This window comes from Tenrec ecaudatus, chromosome X, assembly GCF_050624435.1.
Source record: "Tenrec ecaudatus isolate mTenEca1 chromosome X, mTenEca1.hap1, whole genome shotgun sequence".
Lineage (NCBI taxonomy): Eukaryota > Metazoa > Chordata > Mammalia > Afrosoricida > Tenrecidae > Tenrec > Tenrec ecaudatus.
The window spans coordinates 126,384,672-126,411,841 of NC_134548.1; the positions used below are offsets into that span (position 1 = coordinate 126,384,672).

At 44.6% G+C, this 27,170-nt stretch overlaps 1 protein-coding gene, 1 long non-coding RNA gene and 2 other non-coding genes across 6 annotated transcripts in view; 3 read left to right on the forward strand and 1 right to left on the reverse strand.

Annotated features, from left to right (window-relative positions):
* UPF3B (UPF3B regulator of nonsense mediated mRNA decay) overlaps positions 1–15,873 on the forward strand; it is a 20,854-nt gene extending 4,981 nt beyond the window's left edge. For 2 of the 3 annotated variants that reach the window (XM_075538729.1, XM_075538731.1), the window contains exons 5-11: positions 3,188–3,298; positions 4,304–4,347; positions 4,782–4,964; positions 5,363–5,401; positions 7,284–7,444; positions 9,500–9,800; positions 14,905–15,873. In XM_075538729.1, the coding sequence (XP_075394844.1) occupies positions 3,188–3,298; positions 4,304–4,347; positions 4,782–4,964; positions 5,363–5,401; positions 7,284–7,444; positions 9,500–9,800; positions 14,905–15,054 (989 nt within the window). In that variant the 3' untranslated portion in view covers positions 15,055–15,873. The remainder of the gene's footprint in view (positions 1–3,187; positions 3,299–4,303; positions 4,348–4,781; positions 4,965–5,362; positions 5,402–7,283; positions 7,445–9,499; positions 9,801–14,904) is intronic. The other variant, XM_075538730.1, reaches the window with a different exon arrangement.
* LOC142435332 (small Cajal body-specific RNA 18) lies at positions 13,131–13,203 on the reverse strand. The gene has a single exon (XR_012781407.1).
* Positions 15,874–23,925: 8,052 nt separating the features above from the next.
* On the forward strand, positions 23,926–26,836 carry LOC142434504 (uncharacterized). Its single transcript, XR_012781155.1, has 3 exons — positions 23,926–24,106; positions 25,215–25,318; positions 26,607–26,836. It is a non-coding gene; the product is annotated as an uncharacterized LOC142434504 (long non-coding RNA).
* On the forward strand, positions 26,268–26,397 carry LOC142435324 (small nucleolar RNA SNORA69). The gene has a single exon (XR_012781400.1). It is a non-coding gene; the product is annotated as a small nucleolar RNA SNORA69 (small nucleolar RNA).
* Positions 26,837–27,170: the final 334 nt, after the last annotated feature.

The following is a 27,170-nucleotide window of genomic DNA, read 5'->3' on the forward strand; positions in this document are numbered from 1 at the left end:
AACTCGCTGCCATCGTGTGGATTCCAACTCAGCAACCCCATAGGACAGGGTTGAACTGCCCCTGTGGGTTTCTGAGACTGTAGCTCTTTACAGGAGTAGAAATAGAAAGCCTCATCTTTCTCCCTCTGGTGGTTTTAAACTGCTGACCTTGCCCATAGCAGCCCAACACGTAACCACTACACTACCAGGACTCCTCACCGTTGGTTACAGTCTCGTCAGTGTAACAGCATTCTTCCCACTTCCTTGTGTTTCCTATTTCTAGTTGAAACTTTTTTTCCCCTATCCCTTCCTGCCTTCTGAGCTTTCTCTCTTCCAGTCTCGTCTGGTTGGTAGTCCTAAGGAGTATGTACGTGCATACATACTTACCTCTCTGCCAGTATTGTCATCTTCGGTAACTCTGGTTTAAGTTCTTGCGCAACTGTCAGACTAGTGTCCAGTGTGGCTGCACCATTGGACATTCCCATCAGTGGTGTATCCAGGCTCCACATATGCCCTAGTTCAGCTCGGAATGAGTGTTGTCAGCTGAGTCCAGGAGGGCATGGGATATTGTATAAATGGCAGGGAGAGAGTTCATCTGACCTCCAACTTCACAAGAGAGGGAGGAGAAGCAAGATCAAAAGCCCAAGGCAGATTCCTGTGAGGTGGAGGTTGGGCATACTCTTTCCCCAACCTACCCCACCCCCTACCAATTCTGACACCAACTGTCCCATGGCACTCTTTAATTGGTTGCAATGGTTGCACAGAACTCTCAGATAACCGCATGGCTGTGGGGTTTATTTAGAAAGTGGCAAGTTATGATTCGGGATCAGGAATAATAGGCTACAACTTGAATGTTGGAGCAAGATCAGGAAGCGTGTAGGCAAAATCTCCCTTCAGTGTAGATCTCTCTCGGGGGTTTGGTGCCATGCAGAGTTGCTCTCGGGCCTCTGAGGACAGCCTTCTCCGAATAGTCCTCTTCTTGATCTCTCAAGACAGGCCTTTCAGCCCTCTGCCCTTAGCTCAGCTTGGTTCTTACCTCTGCCCTGCTTGAAGAGTGTTAAGTTCTTTAGCTCCTCCGACAAGTGCCTACAGACTTCTCTGCCAGGAAGCCTCTAGCCTGAAGGTGCTGGGTGCTCAGTGCTCTCTTTTTTTCTTTACTACTTCTGCTGCTGCTGCGTGCTTAGTGCACTCTTTTTTCTTTACTACTACTACTTTTATGTCTCACAGGCCTCTGGTTCTGCTGTTGCTATTTCTCTGCTACTCCTGCTTACACTTCTTGCCTTCCCCAGTGTTAAAGCTCTCCATCTTCTGGGTCTAAGAGGCTCTCAACTCAGATTCTAAGTCCAAAAAATGTGCTCCATTCTCAGCTCCTCTTCATTGATGGTGGTGGGAAGGTTCGAGTTTTCCGCCTCTGGGATGGCTCCTTGTAAATCTTGCAGGGTGGAAAAACTGACCAATCCCCTTCTTAGGGTTCCATGCATCTTATTTGCATGGCCCTGTCTCCACAAAGAGGAGCCCTGGTGGTATAGTGGGTTAACCCACTAACCACAGAGTCAGCAGTTCAAAACCACCTGCCACCCGGAAAGAGAAATCTGAGGCTCTATTCCCATAAACAGTTACAGCCTCAGAAATCCACTGGGGCAATTCTACTCCGTCCTATAGGCTCTCTATGAGTAAGCATCAACTCGGTGGGAGTGAGTTTAGTGACTATTCCCACAAAGGTGCTGTACACTTTAGATTGCATTATTAGCAAATTGTCCATTCCCCTTCTTGGGCCACAAACACCTTATTTGCATAGTCCTAGTCAAGTGTTGGGAGTTATAAAAACCATGGCAAGAAAGATCATATAAAAATGATCTGTCGTAGCTCAGTTGAGTTCGTTTAAAGTGGGGTATACCCATACAGAAATATTTTGAGCAGGTCTCAGTCCTTTATTTTGCCTTCTCTCGTGTGAATAGTTTTATGTTCAGTAGTGTGTTTATGCCTTGTTTTAAGGTCCTTAAGTTTGTCCCTACTTTTTTTTGTTGGTCTTTATGGTTTTGTGGTTTATATTTAGGTCTTTGATCTAGCTTGAGTTCATAATTGTATGTGGTGTGAAGGATGGATACTGCTTTGTTTGGCAGGTGAAGATCCAGGTTTTCCAGCACTATTTGTTAGCAAAGCTCTCTCTTCCCTACTTGTTGCATTTTAGCCATTTATCAAAGATTTCGTGTCTATAGATACTTGGTTATATTTCTGGATTCTAGGTTCTAATCCATTAGTCTTCATATCTGTCGTGCCATTATCAGGCTGTTTGGATTACTGTGGCTATTTAATAGGTTATAAAGTTGGAGTGAAAGGCCTCCTGTGTTGTTTTTATTTTTTAACAGTTTTCTTTATCTTGGGCTCCTTTCCTTTCTATATAAAGTTGGTGATGCGTTTTTCCGGTTCTTTGAAAAACTGTAGTGGGATTTGGATATGAATTGCATTGAATTCATGAAGTATTTTTGGTAAATTTGACATTTAAAAGCAAACTGTGTAAAATGAACATTTGTCTAGTCAATTCTGAATTGAATCACAGTGACCATATAGGACCGAGTAGAACCACCCTTTAGGGTTCCAAGACTAGTGGTCTAAGACTTGGGATACTAACCTCAAGGTCAGCAGTTGGAATCCACCCAGTGCTCTGTAGGAGAAAGACAAAGCTGTCTACTCCCTTAAAGAGTTACAGACATTGAAACCCACAGGGGCAGTAGGGCCAGTTTGAGTTGAATCAACTTGCTGGCTGTGAAACCAAACCTTTGTGCTACCAGACTGCACATCTGTCTCGAGTCTGGGTTAGCAGCCAAGCAAGCGCTCAGCCCTTGCACCACCAGGGCTTCTGAAAATGTTAATAATTTGTCATGCTTGTTTCAGAACAAAAAGACTACATAAATAAGGACGAGGTAGGCACTATCCCGGGGGGTTCTGTTCTAATGTGTGGCATCCTTGTCTTCCCTGCCACCTCTGTTTTTCCTATGGTGTGGGGACCAGCAGCAGAAGGCCTCGTAGTAAGTAACCTGTGGAGCCCGCAATAGTCTGACTTGCATGGATAGGGTTTTTATCTATTTTCAATCTTCCATGAAGTATAAAACTCTTGTGTGATAAATAAAATATCTCAAATAGTACAGTATTTCCTATTGTGTTTTAAAGTCAGCTCTGTTTTCTGTTTGTTTAACTGATCATTTAGATCCAGAGTATAGGAAGTTTTTGGAAAGTTACGCAGCAGACAACGAGAAGATGACCTCTACTCCAGAGACACTGTTAGAGGAGATAGAAGCAAAAAATAGAGAACTAATCGGTAAGCCAGCAAAAAGAATGACAGGGAATGGCTTTTTAAAATCAGAATACCTAGCTCTGACTCTCACTTTCAATCCCTTGCTAGCTGGTTGACCTGGCTGAGGAATTGGCTAGCTTCTCTGAGACTCTTTAGCCTGCTGTCAAATACGAATGCTATTACCTCCCTCCCTGTCTAATGAGGTGAATTGACCAGATGAGAGAAATTAGTTCTAGGTGACCTGTTTAATGCCACACTGATGTAACATAAGTAGAAACTACAAAGACCAATACGGGACCCTTGTGTATTGCCAAGCCTTTGAAGATAGATTAATATTTTCTAGTAATAAAAAGTTAATGTTCTGACAATTGTTACTTTCCACAAAATTTGAAATCCTCCTGAGAAATTCTCATTTGGCTGTTGTTTCCCGTTGTAATGGGCTGCTCCTGTGCCAGTACTGCAGAGCGTGAGCACAGTCGGGGGCTCAGCCGGATTTCCACTTTGAGCAATTTATCCTGCGGAAGTATGGGTTCAAAACTCTAGAGTCCAGGCTTGGTAACATGACGCAGAATGTTGAAACGCACCCTTAAATAATCAGCTTTCATGACTGTATCAGATAAAACCGTCTCAGAGAATTCACTTAGAATCAGTTTCTAGAAGTGGAATTAAGGGGTCAAGAGGATTCGGTATTTAACTCCCCTGCCCAAAATTCTTCCCAGAGACAGTTGGCCTCGTTCATATGCCATCAGTTAAACAAACAATGCTCTCTGTACTTAATTCTCACCAGCATCACTAATTACTCTTAGGAAAATTGTTCATTGTCTGAATTTGAGCTTTTCCGCGTCTTTAAAAGTATCTTCAGCCTGACCAGTGAAAAGAGAATGCTGTAAAGCCTCTCATTGTAGAGTTGGGAACTTTCTGCTTAAGGGGTGTTTTTTCCACCCTGGGAGGGTGGCAGGGAATGTCAGAAAATGAAATCCTTTCTAGGGGTCGATAAGTATTATTAATAATCTGTTTACATTTGTGTAGCTAAAAAGACAACCCCACTTTTGAGCTTCCTGAAAAACAAGCAGGTAAACCTTTTGATTTTATAGTTTTCTCAATACTTTTTATTTCCGTGGTTGACATTCTCTGAACGCTTTCAGAGCGTTGGGGGTCTGTAGGAAGAATAGGTGCTCTTCTACCGTCAATCCTTACAGATTTGGCTCACTGATCGTACTCTGGCCCTCTTCTTCCCTCTGGTTGTTGGAATCCCTTTCCAGAAAGGGATTCACTTTTGCAAACCTAGAGAGTCCTTCGCTTGTCTCAATGATGCTCTTGATCTCCGGAATGAACAGGCTAGCACTGGGTGACCTCTCTCAGGTTCTGAAATGGGGTGGGGTCGGGTTGAAGAGGCAGGGAGGAAAGATGATCCAGTGTAGTGGGGGCCCACCATGCCTTCGGGACTTGGTTAAGGTTTTGCTGAGAATGATCTCATTTGAAGGCGTGTGTTGCTTTCTCTTCCTAGAGAATGCGAGAAGAAAAAAGAGAAGAAAGAAGGAGACGGGAAATAGAAAGAAAAAGACAAAGAGAAGAAGAGCGACGTAAGTGGAAAGAAGAGGAGAAACGAAAGAGGAAAGATATAGAAAGGCTAAAGAAGATAGACAAAATTCCAGAAAGGGACAAAATAAAGGAAGAACCAAAGATTAAGGTATGAAAATACATGTACCAGACTGCATGTTCCTGAAAATCGCATGTATCTCTTTCTTTAGATATGCACGCATCTTGTGTTGTTGTAAATAGAGGTTGGTTTTGGTTCTGGTTTGGGGGTGGAGGGAGGGAGATGAACCAATTAAAAAAAAAGATTTTCTGCACAGTGCTATTAAATTTACAAGTTAAAATCATTTAAAAGGATGGTGATCCGTTCTTTAGGGCAGACCTATGTTGTTTTTATCAGGGGTCATTTTTAATTGGGGTATTAACTATTCTCTCAGTTCATCGTAAATAAGGGCTTAGGGCTGGCTGGCATTATTTATGGGTTGTATTCAGCTTTGCCTTCATATTTGATACATGAAGTTGCCTCATCTGTTTGTTTTCCACTGTCTTCAGGTACACAGGTTTCTGTTACAAGCTGTGAATCAGAAAAATGTAAGGACCAAGTTCATGATACTGAGCACCTAGTATCATGTCATACACACAGGTCTTAAGTCCTTTTGGTGGTGGTGGTAGTGTTACCTGTGGAAAGCCCCTTGGGTCTTCTTAAAAGCTGAGCTATTTATACACCTGCTTCAACAGAAAGCCCAGGTGTCTTCCCCATGCTCTGTCATGTACCCAGAAGCTCCAGCAACGTAGAACAATGTACCATATCTCATCTCCTTCTCTGCCTCATAACTGGCCGCTTTATTGGAGTCCAAGAGATAAACAGCTTGGATTTCTCTCTCATGCGATTCCTGTGGTATCTTTTCATCTAGCAGGGAATCTGAGGAGCAGGTTCTGGTCTATGCATTGCATTTAGAAGAGGAAAACCTGTAGAGCATCCCAAGCTCTCAGCTGCCCTTCTGGGACTAGGGCTTGGGCAGTGCTTGCTCCAAGGAGCTTCCTGGGGAGTGGCTGCCCTGGTGCTTTGGAAACTGTCCGAGAGCAATCTCAGAAATGGTGGCATGGATCTTCCTGTTTCACCTATTGAAAGTTCAGCAGTTTATGTGACTAGGGTTTCCCGCGTCTCTGTGGGGCTTATTATTGATGCTGAGGGACTGTGGGGGAGGGGAAAATGGTTCACATCTTAACACCCACCTGCAATCTCTGTCTGCCATGTCACTAGTGACTTGACTTGCTTTCCCTTATTATTACCAAGACAGAAAGAAGGTTGAGCTAGCCATACTAGGACATTCATTCATGTTCTTGTGAGAGTAATGAACATCTTGGTTGCTGATACAGATGTTCATTATAAAGCTGCAACATGGAATTCTCCCTTTGAAACATTGGTGCTTTCTTAGTTTTCAGCTCGGCCTCACCATTAGCAGTGGCTGTGTGTGTGCTTCATGCCTAAGTCTCTTGTTGGTGCTTTGTCTTTTGCTTGAAGACTTGTCTGTTGCCTTCACTCTGAGATTTGCAATACTTCTATTTTGCCTAAAATCTCTCTGAATATCCAGCACTTGTGGATATTTTAGAGAGATTTGTAGCAGTGGTCAGAATAAGGAGCTGTCTGGTTAGCAATTTGGATTTGATAAAACACTTATCTGTGTGTGTATATATACATATGTGTATGAATTTATATGTATATTTATATATATCCAAGAGGGCTTCAATAAGCTCATAGAAAAATGGAATTTGCCCACAAACTTTTGAAGCCCTCTCATACGTATGAGTGTACATATCGATCTGTATAAATAACGAGCAAAGAGTTGCTATTCAGTCAAGCTGGAACTCCATTCCGCTGTAGAAGCCATTTGGAATTTTAAAATCAAATGCCAAATAATTCTTGCTCTTTGTCTCTGATGGTCACGCAATTGTTCCACCATCAAGAAAGTAGATCATTCTCAGGTTCAAGGCAAACTCTTTCTGCAATGGATCTCTCCTTTAGTGACCAAGGTATTTGTCACTCCAAGTACTAAATAAAAACAGCCTAACATGAAGTATACCCTGCCTTTTAAATTGGTGGTACATTTCCACATGAAGTTTTATCCACATGCCAATTGGCTGCAGAAGACATACTTGGAAGGGTGCATTGGTTCACTGAAAGGTCGACCTACCTGAGCCCAAAGAAGTCTTGATCCTGTTGCCACAAAGTGATTACGCTGCTCCATTTGCATATATAACACTTTCACGTTAATGCATAGCAGCCTTTTTAGCACATCACTACTCTTGTGCACTAATTGTTCACCTGCAAGTTTAAGGGCACCTGTAGATAGAGGGGGCCTTCTTATAATCCTGAGTTTTAAATATTTAGTAAATTGTGGGGGTTGTTTGTAATTTAAAAAGAAGCAATGTTCTACTTTTCGAAATAAAAATTAACCTATTTGCTTTAAAGCTGCTCAAGAAGCCAGAAAAGGGGGACGAAAAAGAATTGGACAAAAGAGAAAAGCCCAAGAAATTAGACAAAGAAAACCTGAATGATGAAAGAGCCAGTGCACCGAGTTGTACCATCACCAAGCGTCCCGATATGGAGCTGAAAGATGAAAAGCCCAAGAGGTCAGTCATTAAGGGCGCTTTGATACGTCTGAGTTGGACATGTTTCTAGATGGCAGCTAGGTTTGCTGCTATGTCCTACTCATGTGCCTGAATCAAGAAAAGCAATGCTATCAGAATGTGTGTTGGAATCAGCTTAATGATAACGGGTTTGATTTAGGGGGTCTTATTTTACTGGGGGCAGGGAGGATGAGGAGAAAGGGAATATTTCAAATAAACTAATATCTTAATCTGGGTGAATCATTCTAGATTGCTGTTTTTATGTAAACATCAGTAGTAGTAGTTGTGCGCGTGCGCACACGGGCGTGTGTAGAAACATTCCATTATTTTTTACTGCCTTGTTTCTATGAATGTTTTTAAACTTTCTACTCAAATTCACATTACCTTAGGGAGAGGTTTACAGAGTAAATGTGCTTTACTCTGTAAACCTCAAGTCTATCCAACCAACCAGCTTGGTCTCTTTTATGCTGTGCAATTTTGTGCCACAGTCTTCTCCCACTCTCTCCAAGACCTCCTTTTCAGAGCTGTTGTTAATGGTCGTTGGGCACCATCTCCTTCTGGTTTCAAAGAGGCTGATATTTGCGTGGCCCATTAGTCCAGCGGACCCAATGTCTTTCCTTCTGCCTTGCCATTGTCATTGTTCGTCTTTGCTCTAGACGGAGAGAGATCAATAGTTGCACTGCAGATAGCTGTTCATGAGCTTGGAAGAACCCAGTTGTTACTCATCCAAGTAGGGTGGAGCACATTTGTGAGCTAGCGGTATTTTGTCAGTTGACCTTGATGTCCCACAGAGACTATGATCCTCAGTCCCAAGGTCCAGTGAATCATTCCCTCATGGTGTCTGACCTGGGCTGAAACGTTTTGGCAGCTTTGCACCCTGTGTGCTCCTACACACTGAGTATATTTGCAGTACAGGTAAATATATGCAGGCAGATGTCTTCTGAAATCTTTATGCATTAGTGAGTATAATCCTACTCTCTTATACCTAATTAGCCTGTGTATCTACCCCAAAAGAAAAAAAGGAGTTGTGGTGTAGTGAGTTATGCTTTGGCCTGCTAATCACACGGTCAGCAGTTCAAACCCACTAGCTACTCCACAGGAGAATGATGAGGCTGCCTGCTCCTATAAAGATTAACAGTCTTGGAAACCCACAGGGGGCATTCTACTCTTTCCCGTAGGGCAGCTACTATGAGTCAGAATCGACTCCAAGGCAGCGAGTTTGTTTTTTGTGTTTGGATCTATCCAAACATCTATTTGTAGGTCACTGCTACTACAGGATTGAGTGTTAACAGTATTTGCCTCTGTTGCCTTCGATGCTTGCAAAACTTTTAGTGTCCTGTCTGCCTCCATAATTTTTTGCCAAACCCTTTTATTTCCCATTGCCTTCTCCACCCAGATTAACATTTATCTACCCTCTTGCCCATACCATCCCTTCCTGCTCTTCCTCGCCATGCCTGGTAATCATCTTATAGTGTGGAAACCTCCTCTTGAGGCTTTAGAATAATGCTCGCATGCGATATTTGTCGTTTTGTGAATGGACTAATTTATTCCAGGTTCATCTATGTTACATGATGTGTTTTACAGATTTACTATTATACTTTGGTCTTGTGGACTAGTCCATTGAGTCGGTGTACCACAATTTATTTATCTATTCTTCCACTTACGGGCATTTGATTTGCTTCCACCTTTTTGCTGTTGTGAAGTGCTGTGATGAACATAGGTGTGCATGTCTATGCCTGTTGTAGCCCTAATTTCTCTAGGATATATACCAAGGAGAGGGATTTCTAGGTCATGTAGTATTTATATTCCATTTTTTTGAGCAAGCCTCATATCATTTTTCACTGTTTCACTGTCCCACCCGATGGGCGATAGAGTATAAAGGTTCTGGTCTCTGCACCCTTGCTAGCATTTGTTGTTATTTTTCTGTTTCTTTGGGGTTTTTTTGGTGTGCTCTGAAAATGCAGCCTCACCGCAGTGGCTAAGCAAGAAACCGAATATTCCTGCATTTGTAATTACAAGATCTTTGAACGTTCATTCTCACATTTGCTTTTCCTACAGGGCTGAAGATGAAATTTGCAGAGACTACAGAGAGCGGGAGAGGGATTATGACCGAGAACGAGATCAAGAGCGGGCTCTCCGGGAGCGAGAAAGGCTGAAGAGGCAGGAAGAAGAACGCCGTAGGCAGAAGGAGCGCTATGAGAAGGAGAAGGCTTTTAAAAGAAAGGATGAAGAAATGAAGAAGGAGAAGGAAGCATTTCGTGATAAAGGAAAAAAGAATGAAAGTGCAGAGACATTAGGCAGCTCCGAAAAAACTGAGAAAAAAGAGGAAGTGATTAAAAGAGACCGAATAAGAAACAAGGTATGCTGGTTTTGGTTAAACTTGTTTGTTTCCATGAAGACTTAGTTTTTTAGTTAGTTTTTTTTTTTTTTCAAACCCTTCTGTCGAGGGCTGACTCTCAATAGATCGCAGCGAGGGAGCTGCTCTGCTACGTACGAATCCCCGACCCAGAAGCAGGTCATCTATGAATGGTTTAGCACCAGGCTCCTCACGAACATTCGGTGCGTGACGGGCGAGGGGGCGGCCGCCTTTCCGGCCACGCCCTGTTTCCAGGGACAAGGGGCACTCCGCACCGGACCCCAGTCCTGACGGGGGAGTTAGTTTGTTTTTATGAAGACTTTGTTTATTGGTATTTTAACCCCCTGCAGATGTAAAGGAAAGAGCTCGCTCATGGTTTGTTGTAGTATTTTTTAAAAGGAATTTCAACGGTCTGAAAGCTTTTGGTGGTGGTGACCACATTGTTTATTTGCGCATGGACAGTGTCCTGTGGAAATTTGAGAGGCACACAACAGTAGGGAGGGTAGCGAATGAGCCCCCTGTGCCCAGCACATTTCCACACCCGTCCGCTCACTCTCCGCCTCAGGTCTGTTCTCCTCCAGCCCATCTTTCAATGTATTATTGTAGAGCAACATTTTTCTTTTGTGTGTATATGTGTGTACCACAGATGCATGGTTACTAGTCATTACAAGGGACAAAGGGGGAGATAAATATGGGGAGCTATTATTTAGGAAGCTTTCAGTTGTTGATATAGTGATGTGAATCTCGGTAACAGATATTGGTGGTACACAATGTGATTAATGCAATTTATGTCACTAAATTTTGCAGATGAAAAATGTCATGTTGGTAATTATTGTGTTTTATATATATTCATGTATAGAATGCATATCCACACATACGTGTGTGTGTATATAGAGAGAGATAGGACCTGATAATATTAAATCATTATTTCCCTTGAGAGAGTGCTGGGATATGGAACCCTGAGAGAAATGGAGACTGGACTAATGTGCCCTTCTCTTTAGTTAAAAGAGATCTTCTTAATACAACCCTATTCGCATGTTCACATCAAAGACAGTGAGCAATAATACCTTGATAACATATCTAGTCAGTGTTGAGAATTTACCCAATGATCTCATGAGTGTCTTTTTAAAAAATAATTTTATTGGGGGCTCGTACAACTCTTATCACATTCCATACATATACCCATTGTGTAAAGCACATTTGTACATTTGTTGCCATCATCATTCTGAAAACATTTGCTCTCCACTTAAGCCCTTGGTAGCAACTCCTCATTTTCCCCCTTCCTCCCTGCCCCCCTCCCTCAAGAACCCTTTATAATTTATAAATTATTATTTTGTCATATCATACACTGTCCAACGTTGCCCTTCACCTACTTTTCTGTTGTCTGTCCCTCAGGGAGGAGGTTATATGTAGATCCTTGTAATCTGTTCCCCCTTTCCACCTCACCTTCCCTCCACCCTCTGGTATTGCCACTGTCACCACTGGTCCTGAAGGGGTGGTCTGCCCTGGATTCCCTGTATGAATGTCTTTTACATGAAAGGATTTCAACAAGGTTTACAAATTTGCATTTCCTTGAAACATCTCTTAAGTCTCTCTTCATCTAATCCCCCCCCCCCTTTCCTACCATTTGTTTGTGGTAGAAACCCCTTGGTGCTGTGGTGTTTGCCATCTTCCTCTCCGGTGTGGCTGAGTAGATGTATCTAAGACAGGCATTGGCCAGCGTTTTCTGCCAAGTGCAAACTGGTAAAGACTTTCGATTTTGTGAGCCTGAGAGTCTCTGTCCCAGCTAGTGAACTCTGTACAGAAGTGCCCACAGGTGGCTTTGTGCCATTCAAGCTCTGTTGATCTTAATGACATTCAGATGCAAGTTCGGGGCAAGAACATTTCCGAGGTAGTTCCGTATATGAGGGGTAACCCCCCTTCCCCCAAAAAAAGAATTGCACAGGGCGAAGCGGAGCTTTCATAGTACTCATTTTCCTGCTAGGCTAACATCAACTTGCTCTGAATTAGTGCACCAAGGAGTGTTGCCTGAGAAGGTTCTCTCTGGTCACAGTGAATTTTTTCATAAAAGCAGTTATGTTTTTTGTGGTGGCCGATTTAAGAGAGCAGCATGTGGCTGTGAAATTGTTTCCTGCTCAGAAAAAATGCCAGTGAAACTTGGGGATGTTGAACACAGCTTACAAGGACAGCACTATGGGAAAAAGTCAAGTGTACAGTGGTTTTCTCATTGCAAAAAAGGTAAAAGGTCGATTGACGACAAACCTCTTTCTGGATGTCTGTCAATTTCCCAAAGGGATTAAAATGTTGACTGTAGTGCATTTGGAGTTCAGTCCACCAGGTCAGACAGCTAAATTTTCCATTTAGAGGTTCTGAAAAGATTGTGTAAAGTGTGACAAAAGCCTGATGTGTGGCAGACGGGGGACTAGTTTTGCCACCACGACAATCCACGTGCTCATGCAGCCAGCTCAGTGTGCCAGTTTTTGGCAAAAAAAAACCCCAAAAAAACAGCATGCCTCACTTGCCCTATACACCTCTCTCACCTGACCTAGCTCCCTGCGACTTTTTATTTCCGAGAATGCAGAGGGATATGAAAGGACAGCGATTTGACCATGTAGAAACCAGCGATTTGACAAAGAAAAAAACGAGGGAAGCGTTGTGAGCCATCCAAACAGATGAGTTTGAAAAATGTTTCCAAGAATGGAGTCACAAATTTGACAACTGTATTAAGTGTAATGGAGAGTAGTACTTTGAAGGTGATAAGGTTGTTTTGTAAAAAAATTTAAATACATAGCTTTGAAAACACAAGTTCTGGTTTTTCGGGGGATACCCCCTCATACTTCTTACCATATCACACTATGAAGCATAGTGAGGACTTCAAGAAGTTCGTGAAAACAATTCCATTATTTTTTCATTCCATTTTCCCCTGATCCTCTTAACAACGTATAATGTTAGGATGGTGGGGCATTTTGTTTTGTGTGTCATAGGACTTCATCAGTGTCCATCTTATTGTGATTCCTAATAGAATGTCCTTGCTCTTTGGCAAGACAAGTTGAAGTATTTAGGGATGAAGCTCATAATATCTAACTTAATTCTCATGGTTCTGTAATCATAATAATGTGTGTGTGTGTGTGTGTGTGTGTGTGTGTGTGTGTGTGTGTGTGTGTTAGAGAAAAAGCGAGTGTGGCCAGAGTGTTTAACAGTTAGGGGTATATGAGTATTCCTTGTGTGATTTTTGCAGTGTTTCTATGGATTTGAAACTTTTTATGATAGAAAAACCAATAGGTTCAGGCATGGTAAGCCTCATGTATCTGCTAGAAATTTGTTGTTGTTTTCCGGTCTCAGTCTGTGCTTAGCTTATCTGGTTTCCAAGACTCAGATTGCACACTGGTCACGTCATCACTGACCAGAACTCCAGTATGCTCGCAGAGGCGCCCCTAAACCTCCCCTCTCTCTGACTTAACCGGCTGCCCATCACCTGCCCCATGCCCAATCCCTGGCCCCAAGTTGGCTAAAGCATCTCATAATCCTCTCAGGCTCCCAGCAAGCGGGCCAGATCATATAAGAAAAATATCGAAGGCTCAGGTAGGGGCTGTATTGGGGATTGCAAAGCACCCCAACCCTACTCCACCCACCCGCTGCCTCCCACCTGGGCCACCCATCTCTTTAGAAATGTGTTTTATCAACCTTTCTCCTAATAATTTGCCTAGCTTCATTATTTCATTGAGAGTTGCAAAATGGTGACTTAATAATTCTGCCTTTCCTTCTGCGTTTGTTAGGTGAAGTTCCTTTATAAAAAGAATCACCCCTCCTGATGTATTTGGTTAGCCTGCTGAAGTGCAGTTTGTACAAGAAAGGCAAGAAAAACACTTGGTCCCTTCCCTTTATGTCACCAATGTTCTGAGGAACTACTAGGAGATATCAATGCATTGTTTTTGTTTGTTTTGTCTTTAAGAATTCATCAACTTAGAAATCTCTGTGGTGTATTAAAGTTCCTATTGTCGATGCTCAAACTGCCCCACAACTTTTCACAGTGGGAGTCCGATCTTTTCTAAGTATATAGGAATCTCATCTGTTTTAGTGTTTCAGTGTTTGAAAATAACAAAATGGTTTCACTAGAGTCATTCTATTAAGAATGCTGTCCTAAGACCATTCTTTGTGCACCTGATAAACTCAGAAAGTAAGGATGATTCCCCTCCCCCGACAGTTTTAGTTTCATATAATTCACACATCATGCAATTCAATAGGTCAATCACATTATGAAGAGTTGTACAATCATCACCACATTCAGTTTAATTGTTAGTAGTTCCCCATTCCCCACCCACCTTCCCTTGCCACACCCCCAAAGCACCATCATTCCAGTTACTGCCTCTCGAGATTTACGGGCAAGTAAGAATTCTTATTTCAGCTGTATACATTTGCATCAACCAGGGAGAGAGGGTTTACAAAGGTTCATGCTGGGTTGTTGTTGTTTTCTAAAATGTGACCTATGCAGTTATCTTTGCCAGAATCGCACCATAAACCACACTTTTATGGCTTGAACCGAACAGCCACAACTGCGGAGATTCATGAGGGATTTCACACTGGCTGTCGCGTAGCTCCATCAGAATACAAATAATCTTTTTGTGACTGGAGACATGGAGTCGAAACTTACAACTTTCGGAAGTTCTGCACTTCAGAGCGTTTACTTTCTTTATTATTAATTTTCCTCCTACATTTTTTTATGTGTGGCAGTGCATTTTGAAGCTTGGGAGAGATGAGGGAGGGGCATCCATGAGGGTTGTAGTTTCTAAATTAAAAAAATTTCGAGTCACTCCAGTTCATCCTGAGAAGATTAAGAATAGTCGGCGATGGAGCACTCCAAAATTGACTTGCGGCAGAAAAGTGATTCCGAGGAAATGATTACTCCTCTCTGGGTGTGAGGGAGGGGAAGCGGGCTGTCGCAAGCCAACTGCCCATCAAGACTTGCCATCCTGTACCACAGCCTCACATTTTTGGTGCCGGCTGAGTTGTTTTTGATTATGTTTTACTACAAGTACCTAATTCAGGAATTCCTACGTGAAAGCTTAGTCCTAATGTTGTAACGTGCACTCCATTCATTTTCCTGCAGGACCGCCCAGCCATGCAGCTGTACCAACCCGGCGCCCGGAGCCGAAATCGCCTCTGCGCCACTGATGATGGCACCAAACCTGCTGAGCCAGCAGTAGAAAAAAAGCAGGAAAGTGGTATTAGCCATAGAAAAGAAGGGGGAGACGAGTGAGATGAGTCCCGATGGCCTTCAGTGTCCTGACTGTGTGGGCCGCCAAAGAGCAGGAATTAAGCAATCCAGAAGTGCCTTCAGGGCAAAGGAATAGAGAGAAAGAGGTCGCTGTGCTGGTGGGGTACATTGAAGAGGAGTATGTTTTGCGTCAAAGCAAGAATCCGATTGCAGGTTCAGATTTTTGAAGTACAATTTTGTTGTTTATGCTGTTTCTACAAATCCATTTCTAAGCCTCGGGCAAGGCGGAGGGGAGGTACCGTGCTGGTGCACTTTGCAGGAAGGACTTCATTATGTCTGACCCGAGCGCAAGCCAGAGAACTGCACCTCAAACCCAAGGGTTCTGTTCGTCCAGAGCTGAGTATTCTTAAGTTCGAGTGAAGCCGAGTCCGTGTGCAGCCTTGTCCAGATTTCGCCCTGTCATGTTGCCAGTTGTGAAGTGTTGCGTTTGTGTAGTGTAGAAGCAACACGCTTGTGATCATAGTGCAAGATCGTGGCGGTATAGAACCAATCTGTTTTGAGTCGCGTTACCGCCTTCATTCTCCTGCAAAATGTTAGGATCCGTGTGAGTGTGTGAATTGTTTGTGTGAGCATAGTATAAAGACTTTTCTTTCGTATCCTCTCAGCTTGTCGTTAGCATTTTGTAATGCCCATAGGTAAAATCCAGTCCTTACTTGATTCTTGACAATCTAGTCTTTCTCTTACCTTAGGTCAAATGATCTGAGTGCACACCATCTCCACATGAGAAGAAAACGTCACCAGTGTTTGTTCCCGTTAAAGTGCAGCCTCGAGCTTGTTTTGTAATGAGTGTCAATAAATATTAATAGCACTCAAACGTGGCATTACGTGTGTTGATTAAACTTGGCTGAATTAAGTTCCTAAGCCCTTTTGAAGGGGGCGAATCCCAGGAGTGTGTGCCTCCACGGGCATCGTGCCTTTATGTTGCCCACCGAACGAGGAACAAGCCGGGGTTGATTCCTCATGTTCCATGAAAGCCAAAATGTTCAGAGGACAGCTTGACCTGCTGCTTCCTTTTCCTTCTGTTGCTGCTAATTGGTGTCAAATTGTCTTTACTTAATAAGTCATGGCTTTCTGTTTCCCTTGGTTTCTTGAAACCAGTAATCCCAAGAGGCAGCTTGAAGAAGAGCCATGGAAAGTGATGGACAAAGAATAGTCCTCACCCGGGAGAGCGTCTTAAAATAAGGGAAGGGCAAGGCACAAGAAGGAATGGTCAACTGTTCCAAGCCACAGAGAGGTTAAAGGAGATTCTTCTTCTTTTTTTAAATCTTTTTATTGGGGCTCATAAGGCTCTTATCACAATCTGTACATACATCAATTGAGCAAAGCACCCTTATACATTCGTTGCACTTGTCACTCTCATAACTCACCTTCCACTTGGGTTCCTGGAATCAGCTCGGTTTCCCTTTTTTCCCCCATCCCCCTCCCTCCCTGATCCCACCCCTGGTCCCTTGACAGTTTATAAATAATTATTATATCTTATCTTACACTCCCCGGCGTCTCCCCTCACCCGCCTCCCCCTTGCCAATCTCCCAGAGAGGAGGTTACACATAGATCTCCGAGATCGGTTCTCCCTTTCTACATGCCCTTCCCTCCTGGTGTCGCCACTCCCACCGCTGGTGTTGAGGGATTCGTCTGTCCTAGATTCCCTGTGCCTCCAGATCCCCACTGCACCGCTGTACATCCTCTGGTACAACGAGGTCCGCAAGGCAAGGTAGGATTGGGGACATGATGATTGGGAGGGGAGGAAGCGTTCAGAAACTAGAGGAAAGTTTTGAGTTTCATTGTTGCTACACTGAACCCTGAGTGGCCCATCATAAAGGAGATTCTTCTTTAAGTGGAAGTGTTCATTGGGATTGGCAACAGTGAGGTCATCCGTGATGTGGGCAGAAACCATCCTACAGTGAGGGATGTATGGGAGGTCAGTAGGAAATACAGTGGAAGCTGTTGAAGAGATGGATGTTGACAGTCTGAGGAGAGATTTGGGCTGGAGATAACAGGAAATCCATCCATTTTTTTCAGGTTCCATGGAAACCAGGGGCCTGGACTCAGTGGCAGGGAGTGGAGGTGGGGGAGTAAAGAGAAGAAGTAGACCGCAGGGCCTAGCGTTGAACATTCAAATCAGTATGCAGGTAAAGTGATTGACAATGACAAAGGCAGCGAGAGAGGGGGAGAAACACGAGAAGTTTCTGGTGTTACTTAAATCCATGAGAAAACTTTCCAGAAGTGGAGGGAATGGCCAGCAGGGTTGGAAGCTGTGGGAAGGCCTTGTCTGAAAATAAAGCCAATGGAGTCAATGACTTCAAATGACCAGTGACATTGGAGAACAGAACAGATGCCAGCCTAAGCTGAAGAATTAGTGGGAGATGGGGAAATGGGAATAGTAGGTGTTAGGTGCTGACTTGGAATGAGACAATATAGACATGTTGAGATGCTAAACGCTCTGGTAGGGAGGATGACTGTCCAAGGAAAGTGATAAGCAAGAGTGTCGGTTTCAGACAGCAGGTGAAAAAGGAAGCCATTTAGGAGGAGGGTACTTGAACCATGAGTCATGAGTTGGCATGGCTTACCTCCTTACCCACCCAACTCTTTGGCTGCCACTCCAAAGCTGTTTTGCTAGTCCAACACTGGGTTAGCCACACCCTGCTTCAGTCTCTTCCACTCAGGCAACCATTTATTAATCACTGATGGTCTGCTAGGCTTTGGTGGTCAAGGAGTTAAACCAGCCCTTGTCCTTTGAGAAGTCATGGCCCAGCGGTAGCAAGCAAGAAGAAAGAAATACCAGCATACTGTCTAGGATTGTAGTGGCTGCCAAGGGCTGGTGGAGAAAATCCCCAAACCAGAAGAACTGGTGAGACTGGAACGCCCTCCCTCCTGCTGGAATTGGATTGACTTCGTTTTCCAACAGCGCCTCCTCCACTTCATCTCTTTGCTCCGGGCCTGGAGTCAGGGTTGGTGGGTGACTACTTCCTCATCAATCATAATTTTGTATTTAGAAGAAATGATAGATCTGTTGTTAGCAATAGAAAAGGACATTCCATTGTCACCTTCAGTTAAACAAGCTTGATTTCTTTCATCTGGAATATTGACAGGATGGATGTCTGAACATAAAGCGCCTCCTACTATGTGCTGAGAATATGGGAATCAAAACATGATCCCTGCCCTAGAGCTTCCACTCACAAGGGATGGGCTGCTCTGGTGCAGAGGAGTGATGCCAAGGGAAGTAGGGAAAAATTCAAGGGGTGCCAGGACTTGGGGAAGGTATGTCCAGGGTATGTGAAAAAGGGATAGTTTAGGGAATGAAACAGGACCCATATCTCACATCATGTACAACAACAAACTCAAGATTGGGTAGAGACCTAACTTTAGAACCATAAAAGGAGCCCTGGTGGTGTGGTTACACATCCTATTAACTGCAAGGTCATCAATTCAAACCATCAGCTGCTGCTCAGCTGGAGAAAGATGAGGCTTTCCCCTCCCCTAAAGAGTTACAGCCTTGGAAACCCACAAGGGCAGTTCTACACCATTCTATAAGGTTGCCATGAGTTTGAATCGATTAACTGGCAGTTATTCTGAAAAAATAAAGACCATCAATGACAAAATAGGAACAAACTTAAAGACCCAAATACAAAGCATAAATACAATATCAAACAATGGAAAATGTCCACCCTTCACATGACAAAATAGGCTACTGAGACTTTCTAAAATTATGACATTTATGCAAATCAAAATGCCTCATCCAAAGTTAAAAGAATCCACAGACTGGGAAAAACTAGCACTGCGAGAGAAAGGACTAATTGCAAAAATCTATAGAAAATGACAACACCTTAGTAAAAATACAAGTTAACCCAACTGAGAAATGGGCACAAACAAGGCATGAGTAGACGAGTTACTGAAGATGACATTTAAGTGGCCAACAAGCACATGAAAAAATGTTTGCCTTCACCAGTAATAACAGACAAAACAAGGAGATGCCACCTTACTGATAATTGCAGCAAAATTTATTTTAGTTGCTAGAGAAGATGTAGAAAGATTGGAATGCTTACACATTGCTGGCAGGATTGTAGATTTTTTAAAAACCTTTTTATTAAACATTTTATTAGGGGCTCATACAACTGTTATCACAATCCATACATATATATACTTCAATTGTATAAAGCACATCTGTACATTCTTTGCCCTAATCAGTTTCTCTTTTTTTCTACATTTTATTAGGGGCTCATCCGACTCTTATCACAATCCATACATATACATACATCAGTTGTATAAAGCACATCCATACATTCCCTGCTGCAATCATTCTCAAAGCATTTGCTCTCCACTTAAGCCCTTTGCATCAGGTCCTCTTTTTTTTCCCCTCCCTCCCCTTTCCCCACTCCCTCATGTGCCCTTGGTAATTTGTAACTCGTTATTTTGTCATATCTTGTCCTATCCGGAGTCTCCCTTCCCCCCCCCCCTTCTCTGCCGTCCCTCTCCCAGGGAGGAGGTCACATGTGGATCCTTGTAATCAGTTCCCCCTTTCCAACCCACTCATCCTCCACTCTCCCAGCATCGCCCCTCACACCCCTGGTCCTAAAGGTATCATCCACCCTGGATTCCCTGTGCCTCCAGCTCCCATATGCACCAGTGTACAACCTCTGCCCTATCCAGTCCTGCAAGGTAGAATTCGGATCATGGTAGTTTGGTGGAGGAAGCATCCAGGATCTGGGGGAAAGCTGTGTTCTTTATCGGTACTACATCGCACCCTGACTGACCCATCTCCTCTCCTAAACCCCTCTGTGAGGGGATCTCCAGTGGCCGACAAATGGGCTTTGGGTCTCCACTCTGCACTTCCCCCTTCATTCACTATGGTATACACACACACACACACACACACACACACACACATATATATATATATTCTTTTTGCATGATGCCTTATACCTGGTCCCTTTGGTACCTCGTGATCACACCGGTTGGTGTGCTTCTTCCATGTGGGCTTTATTGCTTCTGAGCTAGATGGCCGCTTGTTCACCTTCAAGCCTTTAAGACCCCAGACACTATCTCTTTCGATAGCCGGGCACCATCAGCTTTCTTCGCCACATTTGCTTATGTACCCGTTTGTCTTCAGCGATCGTATCATGGAGGTGTGCAGTCAATGATATGATTTTTTGTTCTTTGATGCCTGATAACTGATCCCTTCGGGACCACGCGATCACACAGGTTGGTGTGTTCCTACATGTGGACTTTGTTGTTTCTGAGCTAGAGTCCGCTTGTTTATCTTCAAGCCTTTAAGACCCCAGTCACTATCTCTTTTGATAGCTGGGCACCATCAGCTTTCTTCACCACATTTACTTGTTCACTCACTTTGGCTTCAGCAGTTGTGTTGGGAGAGTGAGCATCATACAGTGCAAATTTAATAAAAGAGAGTATTAATGCATTTAGGGAGTGCTTGAGTAGAGGCCCAAGGTCCTTCCGCCACCTTAATACTAAACCTATAAATGTAGACACATAGATCTATTTCCCCATCCTCATATATATATTTGCATGTGTCATGTCTTTGTCTAGACCTCCATAAATGCCCCTTGACTCCCAGCTCCTTCCTACATCTCCCTTGACTTTCCTCCTGCCCCACTACCATGCTCCGTCCCCACCTGGGCTACAGCTATACATCTTCTCTACGCAAACTTACCCTTGATCATTCCCCACCAGGCCTACCACTCCCCCTCACTACCATTTTGGGTCCCATGTTGTTCCCTTGTCCCTGTGTTTGTTAACACCACTTCCTTACCCCCCTACCCAACCCACCCCAAGTCCCCCCGGAATTGTCGGTGCCGTTGTTTTTCCTCCAGATAGTTCATCCAGCCTGTCCTATTCAGACAGACCTGTGGAGACACTAACATGCACGAAAACAAGACAGGAAAACAAAGCAACAGTATACAACCAGACAACAAAACAACAAAAACAAACCACTGACAAAGAACAAAACAAAACACTTCACTAAAGAAAAGCTTGTAGTTCGTTCAAGGATCGTTTGCTGGCCCTTAGGAGCGTTTTCTAGTTCAGTCTGTTGGGGCACCACGCCCTGGCCCCAAAGTCCACCTTCAGCATTCCCTGGGGACCTTGCTACTCCATTCCCTTGCTGTTCCGCTGCACTCCCCCAGTGCTTTGCTTCAGTGTGGTGGGATAAGGTCAGGTGCAATTCCCACACTGTGTCTCCGGTGCTGTCCCCTGTATCGCCCTTAGTCACTGAGGGGCATCATGTCTCATAGTGGGGCCAGCCATGTTCTCTCTGTGGACTGGCTGCTCTACTTAGGAACATCATCCTCACAGCCTGGTGGGCCAGGCTGTGCTCCACTCTCTCCTCCTGCCCCTTCATCTGCTCCCGTGTGCTGTGATCAGATATGTTCATCTCCCGGAGCTGCAGAATCAATGTCATCCTTTGAAACAAATTCTTTTCGGGGGAGGGGTAAAAGCATTTTATTGAGGGCTCTTACAGCTCTTGCAACAATCCATCCATCAATTGTATCAGGCACATGTGTACATAACGTTGCCATCATTATTTCCTAAGACATCTATTTTCTATTGAGCCCTTGGCGTCAGTTCCTCTCCCCCACCCCTTCTTCCACCCCCCTGCCTCATGGAACCTTGATAAATTATAACTTATGTTTATACGTTACACCGACTGCTGTCTCCCCTCTCCCATGGTTTCTGTTGCTCGTCCCCCCTGGGAGGGGGATGTGGTTATGTGTCAATCATCACGATCTGTTACCCCTTCGTCCCTTCCTCTCCTCACCTTCCCCCTGCCTTCCTGGTATCGCTCCTCCCATTCCTGTTCTTGGAGTCTGTGTGTTGTGAGCTTTTATGTCATATTGAACCTGTCCACGTGCTCTGGTCTAGCCCGCAGTGAAAGGCAGTACTAGGGTCATGGTAGTGGGGAGTGAGGAAGCCTCAAGGAACCAGGGAAGTATTGTGTTTCATCAGTGGAGCCTGATTGACGCAGGATTGTAAAATTTTACAACTGCTATGGAAATCAGTATGCTGCTTCCTTAAACAAGTGCAAATACCTTATGTTCCTGCAATCTTGCCCCTTGGTATACACCCTAAAGAAATACCAAAACACAGACATAGGCACACATATTTATTGCAGCAATTTCTATAATAGCCAAAAGGTGGAACTGATCAAAAGCCCTGACCATAGAGGAATGGATAAAGTCAGATACATCCTGAGTTTATGTATCATTGAAAAACAATGTATGGAAGATTATGTATCATTGAAAAACAATGGTGACTTTTTTAAACACCATAAGACATGGACAAAATTAGAGCACATTATGTGCGCAATCCCATAAAAATAAATATTTTGTGACACCATTATCATAACAAAAAAATAAAAATGTTTTTGTAACAAAGGATAAGACTGTAATGACTACAAGGTGGTCTAGGCGAGGGGCAAGGAAAGAAAGCTGGAGGGCGGGGGTAAGGGGGGTCAGAAACCCCACGTCTATGGGCAGAGTTTTATGGGAAACCGTTACGGACTTGATTTGCTGGGAGGGGCTGTGCAACTACATCCTACATCGACTGTGTTTGTCTTTGTAACATTCTGTCACCAAAAGAAAAATAAATACATTAAAAAAGAGAGTGTGAAGAATCATAGCCTTAAAAACACCTCCAGATTCCTTACCCTTCAGATCTACACACTGGTCCTCTGTATCCTTCTGCCACTAAATTCAGGCCATCATCATTCATTCATTCGCTTTTTCAAGCGGATGCCATGTGCCATTCATGTTCTAGACAGCGTTTCCCCAAACCGGTGACCCCACTCCTTTGGAGGTGTTGGAATGAGCCAGAGGGTGTTGCACAAGCAGATAACGTAAACTTTATCCTGTATTGGGGTTTATATAAATAAATAAATAAATAAATAAATAAATATATATATATATATTTGCATTTTCAGTAGGGCACTGAGTAGATCCTCTTCTGAAAGGAGGGTGGGAGGCTAAATAAATTTGGGAAACTATGTCCGAGGTTTTGGGATTATTACACCAGTGAGGGAAATTGACAATTCGTGGGGCTTAATATTTAAGTGGGCAGAAAAGCAGCCAATAAGAAAAAGATGTGTTCTTAGAAAAGGGCAGGTGTGTGAGAGGGGAAAAATTCAGGGAATGGGGAGATGATGTTCATAGGTGAGAGCTGAAAGGCCTCAAGAAGGGGATTTGTTTTTGCTCTTTGTGTTGTTTTCTTTTGGAGGGGGGTGGTCGTTTTTATAGTAGTTTGGGTGAAAGTTTACAGAACAGATTAGTATTCCACTCTACAATTCCCACATTTTGTTTCCTAACATTGATTTCGGTCCCTCCATTCTTCTTTCCTGCCCCTTCCTGCCTTCGGAGCTCTGTTCAGCAACTATCTACCTCTTTTGGTCTAGGATGGTTGACTGTTCTAAGGAGTACATTCCTCCACCCCGGTGCTTTTATTCAATTAATAGGACTATTGTTTGGCTTGGAAGCCCTGGTGGCCTGGCAGCTCTTCTGCAAAGATGGAAGCCCTCCACTCCCCCTAGCGTTCGTTTCAGAAGCTACATGGGCGTGCTCGCTTCGGCGGCACATATACTAAAAAAAAAAAAAGAGCAGCAGCTACATGGGCAAGTCTCCGCAGAGATCTCAGACAGTGCCCCTGCCCGCGCTTCCTTCCGTGCAAAGGACCGACGTCCTTCAGCGTGACGTCTCTCCCCTCTGTCCTATCTCTGCAGCCGGAGGGGCTTACGCGTTGGCACTTACTACGATTCTCTCTTACACCCAAACAGGGGTACCCCTCTCAAACTTAGACCATTCCGGAGGCCATCTGTTTGTGGCAGTGGAATCAAAGCAAGTTCAATTTCACATAGTGACCACAGTTTCTCACGGCCCCATCGCGTCACAGTTTGGAGACCGGGCCGGACTGCAACGTCACTTCCCAGGATCCGCCCTCTTTAACCCGCCCAAAAACGCACTTCCGTCCTCTCCTCCCTCTCTCCGTTTCTCTGCCACCCTGAGTGCGGTGGTGCTCCGACTTCACCATGGTAAGTGCATCGGCCCCCATCGGCGTCCGTGGCGGGTTCCCGCGACCAGAGACCATGCCAGGGCGGCGAGATGCGGGGGCCCTTTGTATATCTCCCCAAGAGAAGGTGGAGTTTGGTAGTAGTGTGGAACTGCCGCCGCCCAGGCTGATTGCAGGAGTCCCCACCTTTCTGTCTCTTTCTCTGCATTGCCCGAATTTCTATGGTGATTCTGGGGCCCAGAGAGAAATCGGGTCTCACGGAATCGAGGCCTCCCCGTGGACCGTGTGACTCGGCCGGGTGCGAGAGGAGGAGGTGGGCTGCTGGGTTGAGGCAGGAAAACCAGTAACTTGACTCGGAGGAGCCAGCCGCAGGGTTGTGGGATTTTCTAGTCGTCATTTTTTTCACTTCGTCTAGGAACCCGAGCGGCCACTTGTGGACGCGCCTGGTACAGGCATGCGGGCGGGGGGTTCCATGTGCTCCTCTGTTCTTTTTGTGGCTTACTCATTGGCAGAAGCCTAGGCGGGACGGTTGTCGCCGGCATGTCACATTGTATGCAAGGGTTTACTGGGACAGATTGCCGGAGAGTATTCCAGAGGTAGCTGGGCGAAGAGCGACCCGGATCCTTAAAAAGGCACAACGGAAAATTGAGAGAAAAAAACACCCGGCCTAATAAATACACGCTAAAGGTTGGGATTCACTGCCAAGGTGGTGAGGAGGGCGGAGTAGTGGGCTAAATATCACGGTGCGTGTCTAATCTTCGTGGCACTTGGAAGTAGTTAACCAATCCCCATTTTACAAAGTAGCGCCCTGGGCCTCATGGGCTTGGAAATAATGGGCAGTTACAGGTAGCTGAAATCGGCTGTTTTCCCAAGAAACCAATTGCGCTAGCACTCGCTTCCCTCCATGTGGTCTGCGCAGCAGGCTAGCCACTCCTTGCTGCGCTGTCGCTGCCCTCTGATTGGTAGTTGCGCGCTGGGGATTGGGCTGACCGCCTCCAGAGCAGGGTCACAGGGCACACTTAATGTGCTTCACCTGAGGTTACGGTTTGGTGTGCACTGAAACCTCAGACGGGATGTTAACTGGATCAGCTGGGTGGTCTTTCTAAATGGGTTTTCCTTTCCCATCCCAGTCGTCTCATAAGACTTTCAGGATCAAGAGATTCCTGGCCAAGAAACAGAAGCAGAATCGGCCCATTCCCCAATGGATTCGAATGAAAACCGGTAATAAAATCAGGTAAGGCTACCCGCAATCCAGTTCCTTCTTGTACCACTTTTTTTGAGTTGTTCCTTGTAACAGAAACTCTGCTCCCTAAAGTTTGGAGCGAACATTTTTTAGTTGTCGATTTGCTTCCATGGAGCTAGTCCTTAATCGAACATAATGTTCTAGGCAGAGTGGGTTGTGTGTGTTAAGCTAAACAGTTGTTTGGTTCTGAGGCCTTCAGCGAGTGCTTTTGGTTTAAAGTTTGAAGATGATCATGGGCAGCAGCTGAGGGGGTTCCCCCAGCCTCCAGATTGCCAGAGAACGTGATCCAGACAGGTTTTGGTTTTGAGAGGTACAGCTCTCATTGTATAGGGGTTAGATGAAACTAGATTTTAAAGTTCGGGTCACCTGATTCATAACAGTAGCAATTTTAGTTATGAAGTCGCAACGAAAAGAATTTTATGGGTTGGGGGTTGGTCACCACCGCATGAGGAACTGTATTAAAAGGTCGCGGCATTGGGAAGGTTGAGAACAACCACTGTTCTAGACGTCACTGTTGTGAGAGTATCGTGGTTCTCCATAGCGACTCCCTGCCATTGAGTCCATGCTGACTCATAACAGCCCTATGGGACAGAGTAGGGTTGCCCATGTTTCTGAGACTCTGGAAGTAGAAAGGTTCATCTTTGAAGGGCAGCTGATGGTTTCGAACTGCTGGCCTACAGTAAGCAGGTCAGTGTGTGATCACTGCCATCAGGACTCCTGGGCCTGCAACAAAACCTTTGTGCCTGCCCCCCCTTTTTTTCCCTCTTGCTCAGCCTGAGCATCAGTTGCCCCGACAGCTGGGAACTCCCTTGCCGTTGGTTGTGAGGAATGAAGGCACTGCCTAGAAGCCCAGCCCAGTTTGGCTGGAGTAGCCTGGTGTGACTTACCCAAGGGCCCTTGGCTTAGGGTGGTCTCAGAGCTGGAAAGGTGATTTGTGTTGAAAGCAGGCTGCAATTACAGTGCTTCAGTTTGTGGAAGTACTGCCATTATCCTGCTGAGAGAAAAGCCATGTTGGCCGGCTCTGGTTTTGCCTCTTCCGGTGAGATCATGACTGGTTAGCACGTACAATTATGACTTGACAGTAGCTCCTGGCCACGCTATTGCTCTGGGGGTGGGAGTGTTGAGCTATATGAAAATTGGGGAGGGGGCTTCCATTTTGCTGTCCTCTAAAAAGGAAAAGGGGGGCTTAGAATCAAGACCCAGTGTCTGAATGAATCCAAGCTGTTAGTGGGTAAATGGAGTTGGTACTGACTGTAACAAGCTGTTTCCCTCTGTGTAGGTACAACTCCAAGAGAAGACATTGGAGAAGAACCAAGCTGGGGCTGTAAGGAGCCCCCTGAAGGGTGGCACGCATGGCTGCATTTTCCCAGGCTCAAATTTTGTCCCCATCTGATGACTTGAACTTATATTGGCAAATAATCTGGTTTATTCCTTGGTTTTTTGCTTCCTAATCAAGTTTAACAATAAATGATGTAAGGCTGTTGGTGTGAACTGTTGTCTTCCGATTTGTTCTCAGTAAATAAACTCCAGAGCCAGATGGTCTAGCAGCCCTGTGCACACCAGAGCTTAGTTGCCAATGATAGGAATGTTCTGGGAGGGCTGGGTTTGGACATTTTCTGTAATTGTGGCATACACCAAGCACATGGCACTTCAAACCCATCTAGAAGTGCCTTGGCTGACACAAATTAGTCACAACTTCTAGGTCACCACCCTGAAAACCCCATGGGGAACTTTTCTGACCCACAGGGGAGTGCTGCGAGCTGGACTCCACTTGATGGCAGCTAACTGAGTCTAGTGGAGTCAACTCCATTACCATCCAGTCGATTCCATCTCGGCAACCCTT